The sequence below is a fragment of the Rhinichthys klamathensis genome, unplaced genomic scaffold (assembly GCF_029890125.1).
Source record: "Rhinichthys klamathensis goyatoka isolate OS25496 unplaced genomic scaffold, OSU_Roscu_1.1 h1tg000180l_1, whole genome shotgun sequence".
Lineage (NCBI taxonomy): Eukaryota > Metazoa > Chordata > Actinopteri > Cypriniformes > Leuciscidae > Rhinichthys > Rhinichthys klamathensis.
Genome location: NW_026606708.1, coordinates 753,806 through 773,176, shown reverse-complemented (window position 1 = coordinate 773,176; position 19,371 = coordinate 753,806). Strand labels below are relative to the sequence as shown.

Genomic DNA, 19,371 nt, shown 5'->3' with positions numbered 1-19,371 from the left:
TAATACCAGGGTATTGCGATACCTGGTATATGATGTCACTTAATTTCATTAAGGAAGATGCTTTTGTTAGTTAAATGGAAATGACAAAATATTAGGATGGAATGTCATATTGAGGCTGTAGGAACTTTTTGTTTTGTTTGACAGATTTTGACAAAAAAAAAAAACTATTTGAAATTCACCCCATGTTCACTTTATTGTGATATTGTGGTAAAGGAAACTCATCTATTATTTCCATTTGTAGTTACATTTTTATAAAAAATCGTAGGCTCTGGCTATATAGACATGAAAATGTAACATAACACGAATGATCCGCCACCAATTTTGTGTGCCGTTAATAAAATGCATAACTGCCCTCAGTCTTTAAGAAATGTGCATTTTCTGTGTGGTCTTGTTGATATGAGAGATGATTTGGCTGCTGTTAGACAGAAGGAACATTGTGCTCCTGTAATTACACTAACTAGCCACTAGATGTCAGCATAAAATGGGCGCATTCACGCCTCCAAACAAACAGTAGCCTACCTCACAGGATATTTCAAACTTTTAACGGTTGAAAATAATTCTGTGCCAATTCCTCGGAATCATAAGCTGACGTGCTGGAGGATTTGGCTTAGAACTCGTGGCAGTTGACAGCCCTCATTTTCAGGCGTAAAATAAGCCATCAGTCCATAATGACATCCTAAATTCACCAAATTCCCATAATTTAATAGTCAAGATAGACGCCATATTTAATTTAACGCAATTACTTGACACAGCGTGGTCATTAGGGACAGTCTGGACAGACATAGCTTACACACAATAGGGTGTACTGTAGGCTATTAAGTCACATATAATTTTCAACATTTTTTTGTCCATTGGATTTTTATTTTTTTATATATTTTTTTTAGAAAAGCCATATTTTCAATGTTGGCTATAGCCTACACCTTTTTAAATGTAAGAACGGGTACGGCCACACTGGTTTGTAATGCAAAAAGTTTTACAGTTTACTGCACTTTGTTATTTATATAGCAGCTATTGAATCGGAAAGTCTTGCGTATTCACAGAACAGCTTACTTATGTTTTGCAAAATAAGGTGGATACAACATGTAAACCATTGCTAAGACTGCCTCTCACAGACCCATTTTCATTCTCATAAGATTACATGGCATCTACCCTGTTCCATTAGACTGATTTTGGGGAATAGGCTATTTAAGAATAATAAAAGCAACAGTAAAAGTAATATAAAAAAGAAAAGAAAATGGATTATAATTTTATTTTTATTTTGGAGCTCTTTTCATGGTTTAAAATGAAAATTTGTAAAAGACTATCTTGAGAAAGTGATAGTCAAGTAGAGAGAGAGAGAGAGAGAGCAAGACTGACAGAGACTTACTTGAAGGCATGAGGGGCAGGACCACCTAACGCCAATGCCCAACCAACCCCTCCCCCTCTGAAGACACACTAAAGCACATTTCCTCTCTCTCACTCTGGCTCTCAGTGCCTCTGTCCAGACTGCTGCTCCAGACCTCACCGCCCCTTTCCATTCAAACCAACTTTAAGCCACACGTCTGTGCGTGAGCCAGCATTTCATCCAGAGCCTGCTGTGTGCCTTCAGGAGCCTCTTAGTTTGTTAAAGCTTCAGTTGGAGGATAGTGACCAACAGTGACCAAGATGAGGATCGTACTGCTGCTGCTGGTCGCCCTGGCAGGGCCTTTCTGTACCTTTATCCAAGCAAGTAAGTCAACACAAACACAGTGCTATTCTTTCTTTCACACACTCTGTCCATTCTCCTCATCTGTTTCTAGTGACCATAACTTTCATTAATTCAATTCAGTTTTGTTTGATTACACACAGTATCTCCACTAAATTATGTTTGTTTGATGTGTGTGTGTTTCAGTGCCTTCTGTTCATGATAAACATTATCCAGACTTATGTTCCTCTCATTTGGACCTTGTGATGGGAAAATGATGTAATGGTGCAATGATTGTTACACCATTATATACCAGTTTTGAGTTAGTCAGCACTGATTTATTGCTTCGTTTCTGGTTCTGGAGTTACACGTTACACATGTGTATTAATAGAGCCGACTCTATATTTAAGGGAAGCATTTGAGCATTTCGTACACAGGCTGGTTACATCTAAGAGCAGTGCAGGCCTGAGAGAAAGAGAGAGAGAGACGCCCCATATGTGCTTATTTTGTACGTCTTTCTCTCCCTCTCCTCACCCCCCTTCGCTTGTAACCATCTTTGGCGGGGTATCAAGCTTTCACCCCTCTCAGAGGTGGGTTGGAGGGGCATGTGTGTTATTTTTAAACTGCAGCGACTCTGACTCACTGCTCAGGGTCGGTTACAGCCCTCTAAACATCACATTAAAATACTCAGCAAGTTTCAAACCTGGGAAAACTTCACTCCCTGCAATCAGAGGAGCGTCACCAGTGCACAATCTTTCTCTTCAGACTTCCTTCGGTCTCTCTCATTCTTTTTTCCTGTTGCCATTCGTCTCCTATTTTTCCCATTCTCCCAGTCTGGTGGTGCCACTCCCTGTTCTAAAAGCGGGGCGTCATCAGACAGCTAAACGTTTCTAGGCTACACTGTTTAATATACAGCATTATATACAGTTCTTTTGGAAGAACATAAAATTTGTGTTGTTCTATGAACTTTTTAACTTTTCAGATGGCACACTCTGTCTGTTATGTGTTGTGTGTGTGTGTGTTATGAATAGAGTAATGGTAAACTGACACGTGAGAGCACATCGAGGTATTGGGTGTACTGGGTGTTAATTTAGCTACATGAACCCTGAAACTCTCTCAGGGTCTCTGAATGCAACCACAAACTCAACCCTATATTCACGGAGCTCAATCAAACTCACATTTAACTTCAGAGTGCAGTCAGATTTTCAATGAATTTCCATACGACTCAAAATACATTAAAGTCACTGTCATACAACTTCATAATATGAATACACTTCTCAAAAGTAAAAAAAAAAAAAATAGATTAAAGCTGTATAGAAATATAAATTAACTATTAAATATTACTAAAGCACATAATAAAACTGCTAAAACTTCAACTAAAGCGAAAATATAAACATTTTAAATGAGCTTTTATTTTTATAAGTAGGCCTACTCTATAAAAATAATACAAAAATAATAATCTAAATCAACTAATTAGTGCTCTGTATGAGGGATCTGTATCTGAATTTTATTGTGCTCATTCTTAATGTCCTCAAATTAACTCCACACTGTCTGACAGAGAATGCAAATTAACTCCATAAAACGTCTCAGGTTACGACTGTAACCGTAGTTCCCTGAGAAAGGGAACGAGACGATGCGTCACTTGACGCTTTGGGAACGCCCCCAGCGTGCATGCGTCTGAGCATCAATGTCAACTAGTCCAATGGAAAGAATGAGCGTCACGGGCGGGTGACGTCATGACCAGGAAGGGATAAAGGCTCACCCGGTGAAACGCGGCATTAGCTTCAAAAAGTCGAAGCAAGCCGATCACAGGGAAGCAGGAAGTATGGCAGGGTGACGCATCGTCTCGTTCCCTTTCTCAGGGAACTACGGTTACAGTCGTAACCTGAGACGTTCCCTTTCGAGGGAACTCTCGATGCGTCACTTGACGCTTTGGGAACGAGAATACCCAAAACGCCAGAATTCCAAGTACCTGAGTGTCAGTCTGTTGAAACTAAGCACTAAGCACCTGAGAACCTGGGGCAGCATCCAGGTCTAAGCTGTAAAACCTAACGAATGTGAGCGGTGAGGACCAGCCTGCCGCATCACAAACGTCTTGAAGAGAAACTCCAAATAGTAAGGCTTCAGAGGCCGCCATACCCCTCGTAGAATGAGCTCTGACCGCCAAAGGACACGGCAGGTCAGAGTACTCGTATGCAAGTGAAATAGCCTCAACTATCCACTTACTAACCGTCTGTTTAGAAGCAGGAAGACCCTTCTTAGGTGATCCAAAGCAAATAAATAACTGGTCGGACTTCCTCATTGACGATGTCCGATGAACATAAGTATCCAGTGCTCGCACTGGACACAAGAGGTTCAGCCTTTCCTGGTCCGCAGATGTAAAAGGAGGAGGACAGAAAGCCTGCAGCACAATAGGCCTCGGAGTCAAGGTCGGCACCTTAGGGACGTATCCCTGTTTTGGATATAAGAATGCCTTGACCATCCCCGGTGCAAACTCAAGGCAAGTGGGGGAAACCGAAAGGGCCTGAAGGTCTCCAACTCTCTTAAGGGACGAAATAGCTAGCAGAAAGATAGTCTTAAAGGTAAGAAACTTCTCTGAAACCGAAACTAAGGGCTCGAATGGAGCCCTAGACAGGCCTTCTAGTACTAAAGCAAGATCCCAAGCTGGCACCCTAGTGCGAGTTGCAGGCCTTAGCCTCAAAGTGCCATGAAGGAAACGTGTAATCAGGGGGTCTCGACCCAACGATGTACCCCCCACCAGGGCGTGGTAAGCCGCAATGGCCGCCACGTAGACCTTGAGCGTGGAAGGACATAGACCTGACGTAAAGCGCTCCTGCAGGAACTCGAGTACTGTGTTCACAGAACAGTTAACTGGATCCCACTGATGTCGGTGACACCATACAGAAAAAACTCTCCATTTAAGCGCATATAGTTTCCTAGTAGCTGGAGCTCTGGAGCTTAGAATGGTCTCAGCAGCCTCAGCTGAGAGACCACTCTCTATGAGTTGGGCCGCCTCAGAGGCCAAACCCACAGGTTCCAAATTTCTGGTCGAGGGTGAAATATTGTGCCCCCGGCCTGAGACAGAAGGTCTCTCCTGATCGGGATCTCCAAGGGAGGACCGTCTAAGAGATGGATCAGGTCCGCAAACCAGATCCGACTCGGCCAGCGTGGTGCTACTAGCAGTAGGCTTATTCCGTACTGGCGGACTCGTTCCAGAACTCCTGGGAGCAGAGCAACAGGGGGAAATGCGTACAGACGTAGCCTCGGCCACGTCTGCACCATAGCATCCAGCCCCAGGGGGGCTGGGTGAGTAAGGGAGAACCAAAGTGGACAGTGCGTCGTATGCTGAGACGCAAACAGATCCACCTCTGCTTGGCCGTAAAACTCCCAAATTTTCTCCACCGCCTCGGGGTGGAGTCTCCAGTCCCCTGGCCTCAGCTCCTGCCTCGACAGGATGTCTGCCCCAATATTCTGGTCCCCAGGAATATACACTGCCCTCAGGGAGAGTACCTTCCCCAGAGACCACAGGAGGATCTGGTGCGCCAGCTTGCAAAGCGGACGCGACCGCAGACCCCCCTGACGGTTCAGATAAGAGACCACCGATGTGTTGTCTGTACGGACGAGCACATGATGGCCCCTCAGGTCTGGGAGGAATTGCTTCAACGCATTGAAGACGGCCATCATCTCCAGGCAATTTATGTGCCAAGAAAGATGATGGCTCCTCCACCGACCCTGAACCGAGCGGCCTTCCATTACCGCTCCCCAGCCGGTGAGGGAAGCATCTGTCGAGATCGTAACTCGATGGCAGAGAGCTCCCAACACCGGACCCTGGGTTAAGAACCAGTGTTTTCTCCATATAACCAAGGCACGAAGGCATCGCCGCGTGATCTTGATCATACGAAGTGGGTTTCCCCTCGGGGAGAACCCTCTGGTCCTGAGCCACCACTGCAAAGGTCTCATGTACAGCAGGCCAAAAGGAATCACGTTGGACGCTGCCGCCAAAAGACCCAACAGTCTCTCGAACTGTTTTACAGTGCGTGACTGGCCTAGCTTTAGCTCTTTGGTGGCTGTCAGGATAGCAGCTACACGAACGGGCGATAGAGTGGCCCGCATCGTCACTGAATCCCATACCACACCAAGGAAAGTGGTTCTCTGTACTGGAGAAAGCACACTTTTCTTGGCATTGAGCCTCAACCCCAACATCTGCATATGAGCGAGAACGACACCTCGGTGCCGAACCGCCAACTGCTCTGATTCCGCTAGAATCAGCCAGTCGTCGATGTAGTTCAGAATACGTATGCCCTGAAGCCTGAGAGGGGCTAGAGCTGCATCCACGCATTTCGTGAACGTGCGGGGTGATAAAGCTAGACCGAAAGGAAGAACCCGATATTGGTATTCTTTGCCCCCGAAAGAAAACCTTAGGAACTTCCTGTGCTGAGGGAGGATGGAGACATGGAAGTAAGCGTCCTTCAGATCTATCGTGACAAACCAGTCCTCGGATCTGATTTGAGTCACGATCTGCTTGAGTGTCAGCATCTTGAACTTGAGTTTCTGTACCGAACGATTTAACAGACGAAGATCTAAAATGGGACGCAACCCTCCATCCTTTTTTTGGACAAAGAAATAACGGCTGTAAAAACCCGACTCTCTGTCGGGTGAGTACACCTGTTCTATAGCTTCCTTTGCTAACAGGGCCTTTACCTCTTGCTCCATTACCAGAGCCTGCTCGGGATGCACCACTGTGGGCAGCACCCCGTTGTAACGAGGAGGACGAGAACCAAACTGGATTCTGTATCCTTTCTCTACAATCTGCAGGACCCAACGAGAAATATTCGGCAGAAGCTTCCACGCTGCCAGAAAATTTACTAAGGGAACCAGCCTCTCGAGGCTGGTCTCTGGTGTTATCGAGACGGCTAATTCCGGAGCCTGAAACATAATGGCAGGAACTACCTGAACTGGCCGCTCTAAGGCCCCCCTCAGAGGGCGCGAAACCGATGCTGTGCCGCAGCATAGCATCAGCGACTCGCTGGAGACCGCTGCGCCCTGAAGCACCGAGGGTGGCAGGGTTGGCAGAACGGTCTCGTGAGGACCCCGAAATGGAACGGGCACCGTATAATGAGGTGTACACCGCTCCACTTCGGTCGGGGCTGTCCTCACAGGCCTGATGCATGAACATCAGGACCTTTTTTTTTTTTGAACCGAAGTCTTCTTCGCCTGAAGAACGGTCCTCAGATCCGGCTTCGACTTAGAAGACTTCGGTTGAGAGGGTTGCGTCCGTCTCCAGTCTCTACGTGGAGGTGCACGAGACGCAACACTCTCTTTCTGATGCACACGATATGATGAGCTCGACGGCTGGGGCTGCTCACGCCCAGCAGCCCCAGGGGGCTGGACCCGGCGAGGGATAAACTTTTTAAAAACGTCAGCTTGTTTCTTTGACTCCTGAAATCTCTCGACGACCGCGTGGACTGCGTCGCCGAAGAGACCAGAAGGTTCAAGCGGAGCATCTAATAAAAAAGCTCGATCTTTTTCTTTAATTTCAGACAGATTTAACCATAAATGTCTCTCAGTAGCTACCAAGGCTGCCATAGACCGCCCAATTGCTCTGGCGGTCTCCTTAGTAGCCCTGAGAGAAAGATCGGTAGCCCGACGAAGTTCACGAATATCGTCATGACTGACTCCCTCACTACTATCCAGATCCCCCAGCAGGTCAGCTTGATAAGCCTGGAGCACTGCCATAGTATGCAGACATGCTCCAGCTTGACCTGCTGCCGTATAAGCTTTGCCTACTAACACCGAAGTGGCTTTGAGCGGTCTAGTGGGCAAAGCCGAGGCTTTCAGAGACGATGCGGGACCAGGGGAAAGATAACTGGCTAAATTCTCTTCCGCCTGGGGCATCGCCTCATAACCATACTCTTTCAGCCCTCTTATTCTCGAATAAGTGTTAACTTGAGGGCTGAAAAGACGTGATGAGTAAGGTTTATTCCACGATTTAGATATTTCATTGTGCAAATCGGGAAAAAATGGAAGCCCTCGTGGTGGAGATAATGTGGTGGAAGATAAAAAGCGCTCATCTAATTTGCTTTTAGGACGAGCGCCCTTCTTCTCAGATGGCCATTCAATATTTAATTTCTCTACAGCCCGCGACATAACATCCACCAGCTCATCATATGCTGGGGAAATAAATTGTGAATCTCTTTCCCCCATGTGTGTGCTTTCACTCTCCAAACTCATCGCATCAACCTCCTCGGAGGAAGAGCAATAAAGTAATGGAGGGCTCTCTCCCCGGGCGGAAGAAACCGCAGAGCGTGCTTCCGACACCGGGGGGAGAGCGTTGGATCTCTCGGGTAAGGAAGGAGAAAGAGCCCTCGGACCCGTCTCCAACCCCTCCGAAAGTTCCTTTTGCGATCCCCAGGAATGCAATCTCCGCGCTGCCTCAGCAGACGCGGGTCCTGATCCCTGCGGATCGCGAGCCTGCCCACTCTCTTTATCAAAGAGTGACAGGCGAGAGCGGAGCCTGCGAAGCGGTAACATCTCACAATGCTGGCACTCAGCCCCCTCGAAGGCTGAGACCGCATGCTCCACTCCCAAACAAACGACACAAAGCTCGTGTGTGTCCCCACCCGTTAAATAACGCGGGCAGGGAGAAGCACACTGTTTGTACACTTGTTTAGTTTCCATCCTTTTCCGCAACAGACAACAGTAAATAGACAGAGACAAAATGACACAGATCGCTTGCTGAGACACAGAAGCTAATGCCGCGTTTCACCGGGTGAGCCTTTATCCCTTCCTGGTCATGACGTCACCCGCCCGTGACGCTCATTCTTTCCATTGGACTAGTTGACATTGATGCTCAGACGCATGCACGCTGGGGGCGTTCCCAAAGCGTCAAGTGACGCATCGAGAGTTCCCTCGAAAGGGAACTATTAATTCTGAATGCCAATCAGAGTGAACGCCTCACTCCTGAATCTGAACTGAACTCTTCAGAACTCACAATCAATGTCGGTAAACTTCACAAATGTATTTAGATTTAGAATTATTTAGTTCTTAGTATTTAGAATTTAGATTTGTGGGTAATTATGGAGCTTGAGTAGATATTGAGCTTTGTCTCCCTCAGGTCTGAACTTCTGTTGTATTTTAGATTAGAGTGTGTGTGTGTGTGTGTGTGTGTTAGTCTGTGATACAGTATGTTGTTCCCTGGAGATTATGAGTGTGAGAGCCTAAGCATGTGTGTGTACTGTTCTAGTGATAAGAGATATTTTCCACTTGCTCTACCCTGCTACCCACTCATGACATGCGTGTGTATGTGTATCTGTGAGAGGGAGGGAATCTGCTTTCATGAGATGTTCTTCACTTGTTCTTCCTGTACAAAAACATTCCAGCATCATACTCCCTCACAGCCTGAAAAAACACACACACGCTGAAGCAGCTGATGGATATTCTTTTTTATATAGATTTAGAGTAATTCAATTAATTGTTCGACAGACACCCAATACTGGCCTCTTGTGCTCTATTTCCCTTGTTCTCTGATTTTCTCCTCTATTTGTCTCTCCTTTTCCTTGCCTTTCCCTTTTATGGTATGTTTTTTTGTCAGGGAAATGTTTCAGGCTTGGTCATAGATTTGAATTTGATCATTCAATGGGTAGTTTTTCACTGACACACACACACATGCCTGTACTATTTTAGTGGGTTTTGACTCATTGCAGTTATAGCAGAAAGGCTGTTAGTCTTTGCTGTTTCTCAATCTTAAATCTCCCTTTCTTTTATTACATGTGCTCTGAAATTACTCGATTCTGATTGGTCAATTATGGCATTCAGCTATCTGATATTTCCTTATCACTGCCACCATCCACAAAAAGGACATACGGTTTGGAGAATGGATGGATGGATCATCAACAATGGCAATGTTGTATCCACCTTATTTTTCAATGCAGAAGTGAGCTATTTCCTGTGAATATATGACTTTTAATTAACTAGCTGCGATAGGTAAATAACTAGAAGAATAACAAAGTCCAGTAAACTGTAAAACTATTTGTGCTACAAACCAGTGTGTTTTTTTTTTGTGTGATTATTACTATAAAATAATTAAACTAATATGACAACAAATACCAGTTTGTCCGGAGCCCCGCACATGACATGCAGACAGAAATATATCGTGGCCACAAATTAAGAATTCGTGCTCTTGGTTTAGAAAATTTAGATCACATTGAACTTATTTGTTCACTCATTTTGATTTAACTAAAAAAAGGAGAAAATTATTACAACATGGCTATGATTTAGTAAAACGAAGGAATGAATTATTAGTATATAGTGTGCTCCATTTACTTAAAATTAGGGAACGAATTAGTAAAACATGCAGACGTTGTAGTAAGCCGTGGGAATAAATTGTGTGGTTGCTATCAATATAGCACGACGAAGGAGATAGCTCAAAAATAACAATCTTTAATCACAAATACTGTGAAGGAGAAATAACAAAACCACGTATCATAAACAACACCAAGCAAAGAACTGAATGAACACAGGATTTAAATACACTTAATAAATTAATTGGACGACAGGTGAACTGAATCATTAATCAAGGAAATGCACTGACACACACTAGGAAACTAGGCCTAGTCCACACGTACATGGGTATTTTTATAAACTGAGTTTTTCCTCTGTTTAAAAAAATATATATATTGCTCACACAAGTACGGTTTTAAAAAAAAAACTCTGTCCACATGAAAACGCAAAAACACGCTATAAGCGATATAACCCTAACCGTAAAGCCACGTTGGCCAATCAGAAGCCTGATAAAAAGGTTATTACCAGTTCTGGTAGGCTAACAACATGTTGTCATAGTGACATGCGTACTATTGCATTCTGACGCCTCTGTTCCGCAATATAATGGGAGAACTGTGCATGTATCTGTATGCATGCAAGCCCTGTTAGCACAGTTATTAGCAGCAATATTTTGGCTACGTCCGCCATTGCACAGACTCGCCTCCTGTAAACAAAGGAGATAGCGGCACACAATCTGACGTCAAGCAAAGGAGATAACAGCGCGTATTCCGACGTCACAAGCCAAAATCTCTGGTTTCACCGGTTACACGACAACACTGCAATCGGAGTTTCTGAAACTCTTCACCCTGGCAGGAGTTTTCAAAAAGGTTCGGTTTCAGCGACCTGATACTGCGTTTGCGTGTGGACGAACGGCTAACCCGCATAGAAAAAGCTGCGGTTTTGAAAATACCCGTGTTCGTGTGGACAGGGCCTAAGTCCCACAGGCAAACAGGAACAGGGAAAACAGAACCAAAACACAACCAGAACAGATCATGTTACACAAGCAGAATAACAAATAAATATAAAAGTAAAATAATTTAAATAATTTAAAGCGGCTGACACCGGAAGTTTGCGCCTGCTCATTAAAAATAACATGAATATCAGTCTGTTAATCCAGGAAATTGAAGAGGACTACTTTCAAGTCTCTCATATCACACAGCGGACTTGCTTTTTGATTTTTTAATACAAACGTGACTTTCACCATCTTGCGTCTCAGTGTTCAATTTTCGTAAAAATGCCCTATATATACACAGGTAAGATTATAAAATTACGAATGGCCCTCACAAGTCCTGATCACCATGTCGGGGTTTATTTCTCGATAATGAGCGGTTGACTGTAGCCTACATTATTTCTTACATAAATTACAGTTACAGTTTCTGCCCATGCTGCTGTGTACAACTCAGAGAAATAGAGGGAGAGAACAGCTGGCTCTTTCTCCATACTCTGCTCCTCCCATCACATCATGTGTATTTATGTGAGTGTGTGTGTGGTGGTTGGAAAGGAAGAGAGCCATACTTAGAACTAATTGTTGGGGTCTCAAACATAATGAGCTGATTGTTAGCAGCAGTCAACAAGAACATTAATGTAAGCACTCAAGCACAAATACACCCAGGACATTCTGATCTCTGACCCCATTATTAACAGGATAGTTTTGTTTGATTGTGGCACTATGAAAAGCAACAGTGATCTTTGGAGCAGAATAGGTCTTTTTTTTTTTACACCCACTTACAATTAATGTTCTCCTCTCACGTAAGAGGTCTTTAATTGTTATGACACTTTATTTTGGGAGTCTAGTTAATTAGGTTATATAAATTTAAGTTTAAAATTACAAACTGAGTGGGAACATGTTATTAGAACAAGTTCACCCTAAAATGAAACATCTGTCATTGACAACCTCATGTTGGTCTTTCTTTCTTCTGTGGAACATAAAAGAAGATATTTTGTATGCTTCTCGTTCTTTCAATGCAGTTACGATGAATAAGGAAATTAAGCTTTCAAACTTTAAAAAGAACTCAAAAGTACCTTAAACGTTTTATAAATTGTCATTATGAAGGAATCATTCCAACTGGTTTTGTGAACTGGATCAATACTGAAAGGATTTGTACACAAAATGAGCATTGCTACTTCTCTTATGAACTCTCATGAACGTGCAGGGAAGAGCTACAGAGAGATTTTTACTGTACCATAACATTTGGTTTATAACTCAAACACAATTATTTTATGGCCTCACAATAAGTCATGGACTATTGAAAAAATTTCCTCTCATATAATTTTAACATTTTAAAAATAATGGCCAGGATATTCTTCTGAATTTCCCCTTCAGGGTTTTACAGAGGAAAGACTACATAAGTAAATGATGACACATTTTTATTTGGGTGAACAAACAAACCCTTTAAATTCCACACTGCGGAAAGTGTCTGAGTCGCATAATAATCAGTGAAAGATAAATCTGCTTCATTAAACTCATATGAACATTTTCTGTTACAAAAGAACCCTAACATTAATTTGCCATTAACCCAGAGTTGATAATGTGTGCTGAGTTTTTTAACCAATGCTGAGTTTGATATTTTAAGTGTATTTCAGCAGCTGAGGTGGTGTTATTATAAAGGGAGGTTCCCTACAGATCGGCGAGAGAAAGTCTCTCATATGCAGTCCATCTGGCTTCGACACCAGCACAGATCTGAAATCAGTTTTTGCTGTTTGTCTCTAATGGTTGCTGAAGTCATTGTGAGTAGTGCAGAAAGATCTAAGATCAACCACTGAGGAAACTTTTTGGCCATGTTTTTTCTCCAGTGCTTCATTTCCTTGTGTGCAGTTATTGCCGACTTAACCCAGGAAGTGAGACAATTAGTCTGGTTGAAGGTATGACGTAAAAAGGAAGTGATCTCATTAGTGTGGAGCTGAAGGGCGTGACTTTCTGTATGGTGGAATGGCAGAATGTTTTTGTACGTAATGTGACTGTCTAAGTGAACGTGTGAGTCTGTGTTTGGGCTGATGGAGAGGCCGGAATGTTCTCACTATTAACAGCAGGCCATGAGAACATTCTGGCTCACCCATCTGATACAAGCACTAGAGAACCAAAAAATCAGTGTCTCTGGAATTTCTCCATTTTCATCCAACTCTCTAATGCAGAGGTCTCCCCTTATGTTGAAATGTAACATCTAAGGGTGGGTTTCTAGTATAACATTTTTATAAAACCTTTTTGTTGTTTATGTACCAGGTACTCTGGTGGTGCCAACAGCGGCTGAGGTGACTCCAGACCCAGTCATTTCATCAGAAACGACTGCTGTCATTGCCACAACAGAAGCATCAGCTCCTCAAGAGGCTGCTTCAACACCAGGCCCTGTTTCTGAGGCTACAGAAGCAGCTGCCTCAACAGAAGAAGCGCCATCAGTTTCCACAGGAGCACAAGTTACACAATCAGTAATCCCAATAGAAACCACAGCCCCAAGAGATGCAGCAAAATCAACAGCTCTACCAGCAGTGGTGGCCACCACTGAAACCCCTACTGAGGTCACAAAGTCGATAGCAGAACCAGGAGATGTAGAGATAGAGGGGGAAGAAGGTGAGATATACCACAGACATACAGTGTAAATATTGTTACAGTTGAGAATTTGAATTGAGAATCTGTGTGAGCGAGGATGAGCAGTCATTGACATGATATCTGGTGTTCTTCCTTATTCCAGGTATGGGCACGGGACAGTTGGTGGGGATCGTAATCGGCGCATTGGTCGGAGTGATTGTTGTCATTGCTGTTATCATCTTGGTGGTCAGAAGAATGGGCCAGTACTCGTAAGTACTTTTATTATTATCATATGATTTAATATTATTTTATTATTATTATTATTATATATACGTATATAACTTTTTAAAGAATATCATTAAAGGGATGAAAATTTTGTCATTATTTACAAGACCTTTTTGCTTATCCAATGTTGTACAGATAATACTGTGTGACAGATGTCGTGGCTGCTTTATGAACATGTTCTCTGTATGAATGACTGAGGTGAAATATTGCATGCTGACAGTAAATGATTTCTATGTTGTAGGACTGCAAAGAAACGAAAGCCTCAAAAACAAGACAGCATCTTGATCTCTGTAACTGTCTTACTGTTTCATAGATAATCCTGATTAATCTGTGTAACACAGTTGCTCTTAAAATATAAACATATAACAGCTTAACACAACTATGTTGCTACTCCAATAGTCTTCTACCAATGTTCATCTAAATGGCAAATATTGGAGAAAAACACCACTGAACCGTATCAAGGCTAATGCCAAACAAGGAAATTATGTCATAATGGAATCTTATACAAGCCAAACAGAAGTGCAGTGGTTATATGCTTAGCACCGCTCTTCACCATCTTAGAAAATCACTCTGCAAATGTTCTGAAATGGAGTGGCAGCAATACAGTGCTGTTTATGCTATATTATTTGTGGTACTAACATGGTGTTGCCCAAAAAAAATAAAAAATAAGAGGGCCAAAAAATAACCAATTGTATTCATGTCCTTAAAAACACGTTGTTGTTTTTTTGGTACAATTTCTGTCAAGTATGTCTGAATCATTTCTGAATCAAACTCATGAATGAAACTGATAATTGCAATTGAAATTTTCAATAACCTATTAATGTACTGTAATTTATTTGTTTGTTTATCTTTGTATGTTACATGTATAAAAAAAAGCTTTAATAAGTGTCTGTTGCTGCCATTTGTACTAAACTGCTTTGTCGTCTTTCTTTCCCAGCCCCTGAAAAGGAAGGCACGACAGGAAGAGAAGAAGAAGAAATTGCGGAAGTTCTGAACTATTGTTCTAATGTTTTAAACAATGCAAGCAGCACTCTCACCATCCATCCAGGACTATAAGGGGAGCAGGAGAGTGCCCCATCCCCTTTCCAATTGAAAAAGATGCCCTCCCCAACCCTCTGACAAAGACACCTCCCCAACGCCCACAAGCCCCTTATTTAGCCCGGAAAAACTCATTTATACCCTAACAGTGGGAGGCCACAGGAAGTTACAATATCTTTAATGCATATTAATGTAACATGATGTGAATGAATGTGGTTTCTAACTGTGAGTTTGTGAATGGCCTAATAAACAAAAATAAGCAAAGAACTGCACATGCAAGCAAAAGCTTGTATGTTTTTTTAATTCCACTGAGTGTAAATATCATACAAAGATATTTAATGTCTTCATGTGTGACAAAAAGCCAATCCAAGATCATTATTTTTCTCAATTTCTCTCTTTTTCCTCTCTACAGATGTGTCCAATAGGACTATGCCGCATTATGTACACTACAGTTTATGATACATATAGGCAGATGCTGTGGACACATTCTGTTCTCAGAATAGGCTCAAGATGTGTAATTTACTGGTCTAGCGGCATTAACTAATTTTTTAAATTCATATTTAAGGGGAGCAGCACACAATAAGTGCTTGAAATTTACTCTTTTGAAGTGCATAAATACGGAGTGACTTGACTGTGTTGTTAACTGTCACCCATTCCAAAAGTGACATCACTTCCTCTGGGACGCATCATTATTATGTGTTCCAATCAGCTTAGCTTCATGCGTGCAGCTGCTATTGGCATGTATAACTAAAATCCTGATGTTTCTCACCATGGATTACGACATTTTAACAGCATACAGACATTTTGCATGGTTTAGTTGTTTGCATTTCTTTTTTGTCAATGTTGGGTTTGTGTTTCTTACTGACGTTCTAGCGTGGCTATCCTGGGCTGTGCTTTAAGAGATCAGTAATGGGTGCACTGAATGATGAAGAATAAATGTTCAATATTGAGAAAGGACTTTAGACACTGCAACTGTTTGCAACGATATTTTTTGTTTTGCCAGATTCCTCTTTATATCCCGTCACTATATGATCACATTTTACCATTTGATCTCAGAATTCACTTATAACCGACTGATTGTCTTTGTATTTTGGGGGTGGTGTTTTTTTGTTTAGTTATTATTGTTCAGTTTCAATAAAAAAAGTTCCAAAGTATGTTGTATTGCCATGTTGTGTTGTTGTGTTAGTGGATTCCAGATAACATTGTCTGTTTGTCTGTGTTTACTTTCAGCCCCTTTTACTCCGCATTCCAGCCTCTCTCTCTCTCTCACACACACACACACACACTGGTATTCCTGTCATTATGAGGACATTCCATTGGCGTAATGGTTTTTATACCGTGTTACAGTTTTTTTCAACTACTTACACACATTTTCAAAACCTTGCCTCTTTTTTTCAAAACTTTACACACAAATCCAAGAATTGCATACACAAAATGCCTCACATCTCTTGCAAAATGAAGCACTGCATTCAAAATATCACAAACACATCTCAAAAGCAAACATTTGTCTTACGTTGCAAACACCTTTGTTATTTTGGATATACACAGTTATTCGAAACCTAAAGCTCTTTCATGAGCTTCTATGTACATTTACAAGATTGAAAGTCACTGGCAGAGAGATGTTGAAAAATTCGCAGTAAACACGAAAGCAAGATTGAAACCAAACTATTGACTGTAAGCGTTTGTGGTTGTGAATACAGTATTACACAGTCCGAAAAACCTATAACTTGACCTAGGCCTATTCTAAAGCCATGATTGGTTGGTGATGTTAAGTAAAGCAATGTTTGCACATGTGAGGAGTTAGTGTGAGGCACTGATGAATTAGTGATAATACTTCCTGTTAAATTTTCGTGTGTTACATAGAGAATTGTGTGTTGTGGTTTGCAAAAGGTGTTTTATGAAATTGAAAACGGAGCCGATGGCCAAGAATTGGTGCATCGTTTTGCAGATTTGGTGTGTGTGGTGTTTGAGTGTCAGGTTTCAGAAATTGTGTGACAAGTAAGGATTTTGTGTATAAGCAGTTGAACTGTAATAACATTTTCAAGCCCCAAACCCTAAACCTACCCATCACAGAAAGCTTTCTGCATTGTAACATTTTCAAAAAAAAAAAGAAGAAGAAGAAGAAGAAGAAAAAAAGCTGTTTCATCATGGGAACCAAAAAATGTCCATTTGGTCCTCACAGGGTTTACTAGGCACACACACATAGCCTATACATGCCTATGCACGGTCTTTTTCTCACACAAACACACACCCACACACTCGGTCTCTCTAATCCCTTATAAAGACTGACAGAGGAAGAGATAGAGTTAATGAGTAAATGCATCGCTGTAAATATGAATATGTTCTTCAGTGACCTCTCTGGTTAAGTAGGGTAAATAACAACAGAGTCCCAAACAGCTGCCCCCCAAAATATTTGACGTCAACATCCAACGTCAGACGGACACTGCATTTTGGTTGGAAATGAAAGTCGACTGATGTTGGTTTCTGACGTCAACCCGATTTTCATTTTCATCCACAATACAACATCTGTCCAACGTTAGAGATTAACATCAATCTGACGTTGGATTCTGACATCAACCAGATTTTCATTTTCAACTTTGGGTTCGGCCTTCTATATGCAAATTTTGTCATTGTTTTGGAGCACACTAGCTTATAGATAACAGTAAGGCTAACATATTCATACTAAAAGCCAAACAACTTTTCATAGAGACTTTAAATGGGGCACTATTTGAGGGAACATCCCTTTTGGTGTCCGAAATAATTGTGGATATTATTGAGTGCACTTATTCAATCTCACATTCAGTCCCACTACTGGAACTGTGTTCTAGAAATACATTTGATATTGATATGAGGGTATAAGGGCGATTTCTGACACAACCCATATCTGATTAACTTTAATATTATTACTAGTCTTCTCGACTAGATGTCAGGTCATTCTTTTTTTTTTTTTTTACCTTGTAGGATGTTACAACGGGTTCCCTTCCCTGTCATCAGAGGTGGACAGTAACAAAGTACATTTACTTGAGTACTGTAGGGCCTACTTAAGTACACTTTTTGAGTATCTGTACTTTGAGTGTTATATTTTATGGAAACTTTTTACTTTAACTTCACTACATTTGAAAGACAAATATCGTACTACATAGATAGGCTTACTTCTTTTATTGGGGTGGTAGGAGTGTTAAATAAAATAAAAAGATGATTATGGGCTGTTCAGTTGTTTCATTTCTATGTTTTATAACATTATAAAAGCTCTTAATTCCACAGATACTACTAACTAGGGTGTATTCACTAGGTTGCTTCAAAGGCATATGGTGCTATGCTACTGTAAGTATTACATACAGCAATGCAACAATAATAAAACAATGCATTGACATTTACTTTTTACTTTTGATACTTAACCCCTTAAGTTGCCATTCCATATTCAAACCAGTAATATCCTATTACTAAACCTAAACTAATATTGACAAACTATATATCATTTTAAAGCATTTCATATTTGGTGATTGATTTTCAAAATAAATTACAGAAGAGCCATAAACTATCAATTTGCAAAAAGAATATTTTCATACTAAGGCGTGTTAACGGTGCAATGTGTGATATTTCTGAGGATCTATTGACAGAAATGCAATATAAGATCCATAACTATGTGTTCAGTGGTGTATAGATACCTTAATCAATGAACCGTTATGTTTTTATTACCTTAGAATGAGACATTTATATCTACATAACCGCGGGCACCCCCTTCTATGAAGGTCGACATATTGTGACGTCATGTTTCTACCGTAGCCGACAGCGAACAAACTTTCTTAATTTATTTAACTTCCACAAAAATCTTCTACAAAAATGTCTTCTTGTCTAAAACAAGACCAATCTTACATCTATATTCCAAAGCATTCTTGAATTACAACCATTTAAGTTCAGATTGTGCATTTTCATGTTTATTCAAAAAGGGGGCGCGAGTCGCGACACTTAAGAGGTTTAAGTAGGCCTACTTTTAAAAGTACTTTTGCAAACGTATTAATGGGAGTTAATCGGACTTATATACTCCATATGTCGAGTGACGATTGGCTAGATCTGCGGTTAATGAATGGCGAGACATCAGAGTCTTCTCTGTAGAACTTGCGCTAGAGCTGCCATTTCTATATAAGGAGAAATGTCTTAAATTTTTATTATATAATAGTTAACGAGTTAATTTTTTTTCTAGTGATAAAGTATGTTTATGAGCTGTTTAATTCCTAAAATGTATTTTAAAATAAATTAAAACGAAAGTAGTATTTAATTAAAATGAAATTCATAAAATGATCCCATGATGGAAACCCTATATGAACCATCTGACAGAACCATTTAAGGTTTAATATAGTACATTTTATTCAAAGAGTTCACATTTTTCAAGTATTTTTACTCTGTCATAGTATTTTCATGTTTGGCCTTTTCATTGCTTTTTGCAAGATTCCAAAGCACAATGTCTGACTTTTTACTTGGTCTCCACAATCTAAATGCATATGATGCTTTTGGATAATGAAGCCCAGGCCAAAGCAGGTAT

At 41.4% G+C, this 19,371-nt stretch overlaps 1 protein-coding gene and 1 long non-coding RNA gene across 2 annotated transcripts; both read left to right on the top strand.

The window, feature by feature from the left end:
• Positions 1–1,447: 1,447 nt before the first annotated feature.
• si:ch211-156j16.1 (uncharacterized protein LOC564557 homolog) lies at positions 1,448–13,576 on the top strand. The gene is made up of 2 exons (XM_056260839.1): positions 1,448–1,708; positions 13,203–13,576. Exons 1-2 carry the CDS (start codon positions 1,645–1,647, stop codon positions 13,574–13,576), a joined length of 438 nt encoding a protein of 145 aa, XP_056116814.1. The 5' UTR covers positions 1,448–1,644.
• A 52-nt stretch (positions 13,577–13,628) lies between these two features.
• Positions 13,629–14,958, top strand: LOC130094570 (uncharacterized). Its single transcript, XR_008807984.1, has 2 exons — positions 13,629–13,774; positions 14,728–14,958. It is a non-coding gene; the product is annotated as an uncharacterized LOC130094570 (long non-coding RNA).
• The last annotated feature ends 4,413 nt before the right edge of the window (positions 14,959–19,371 follow it).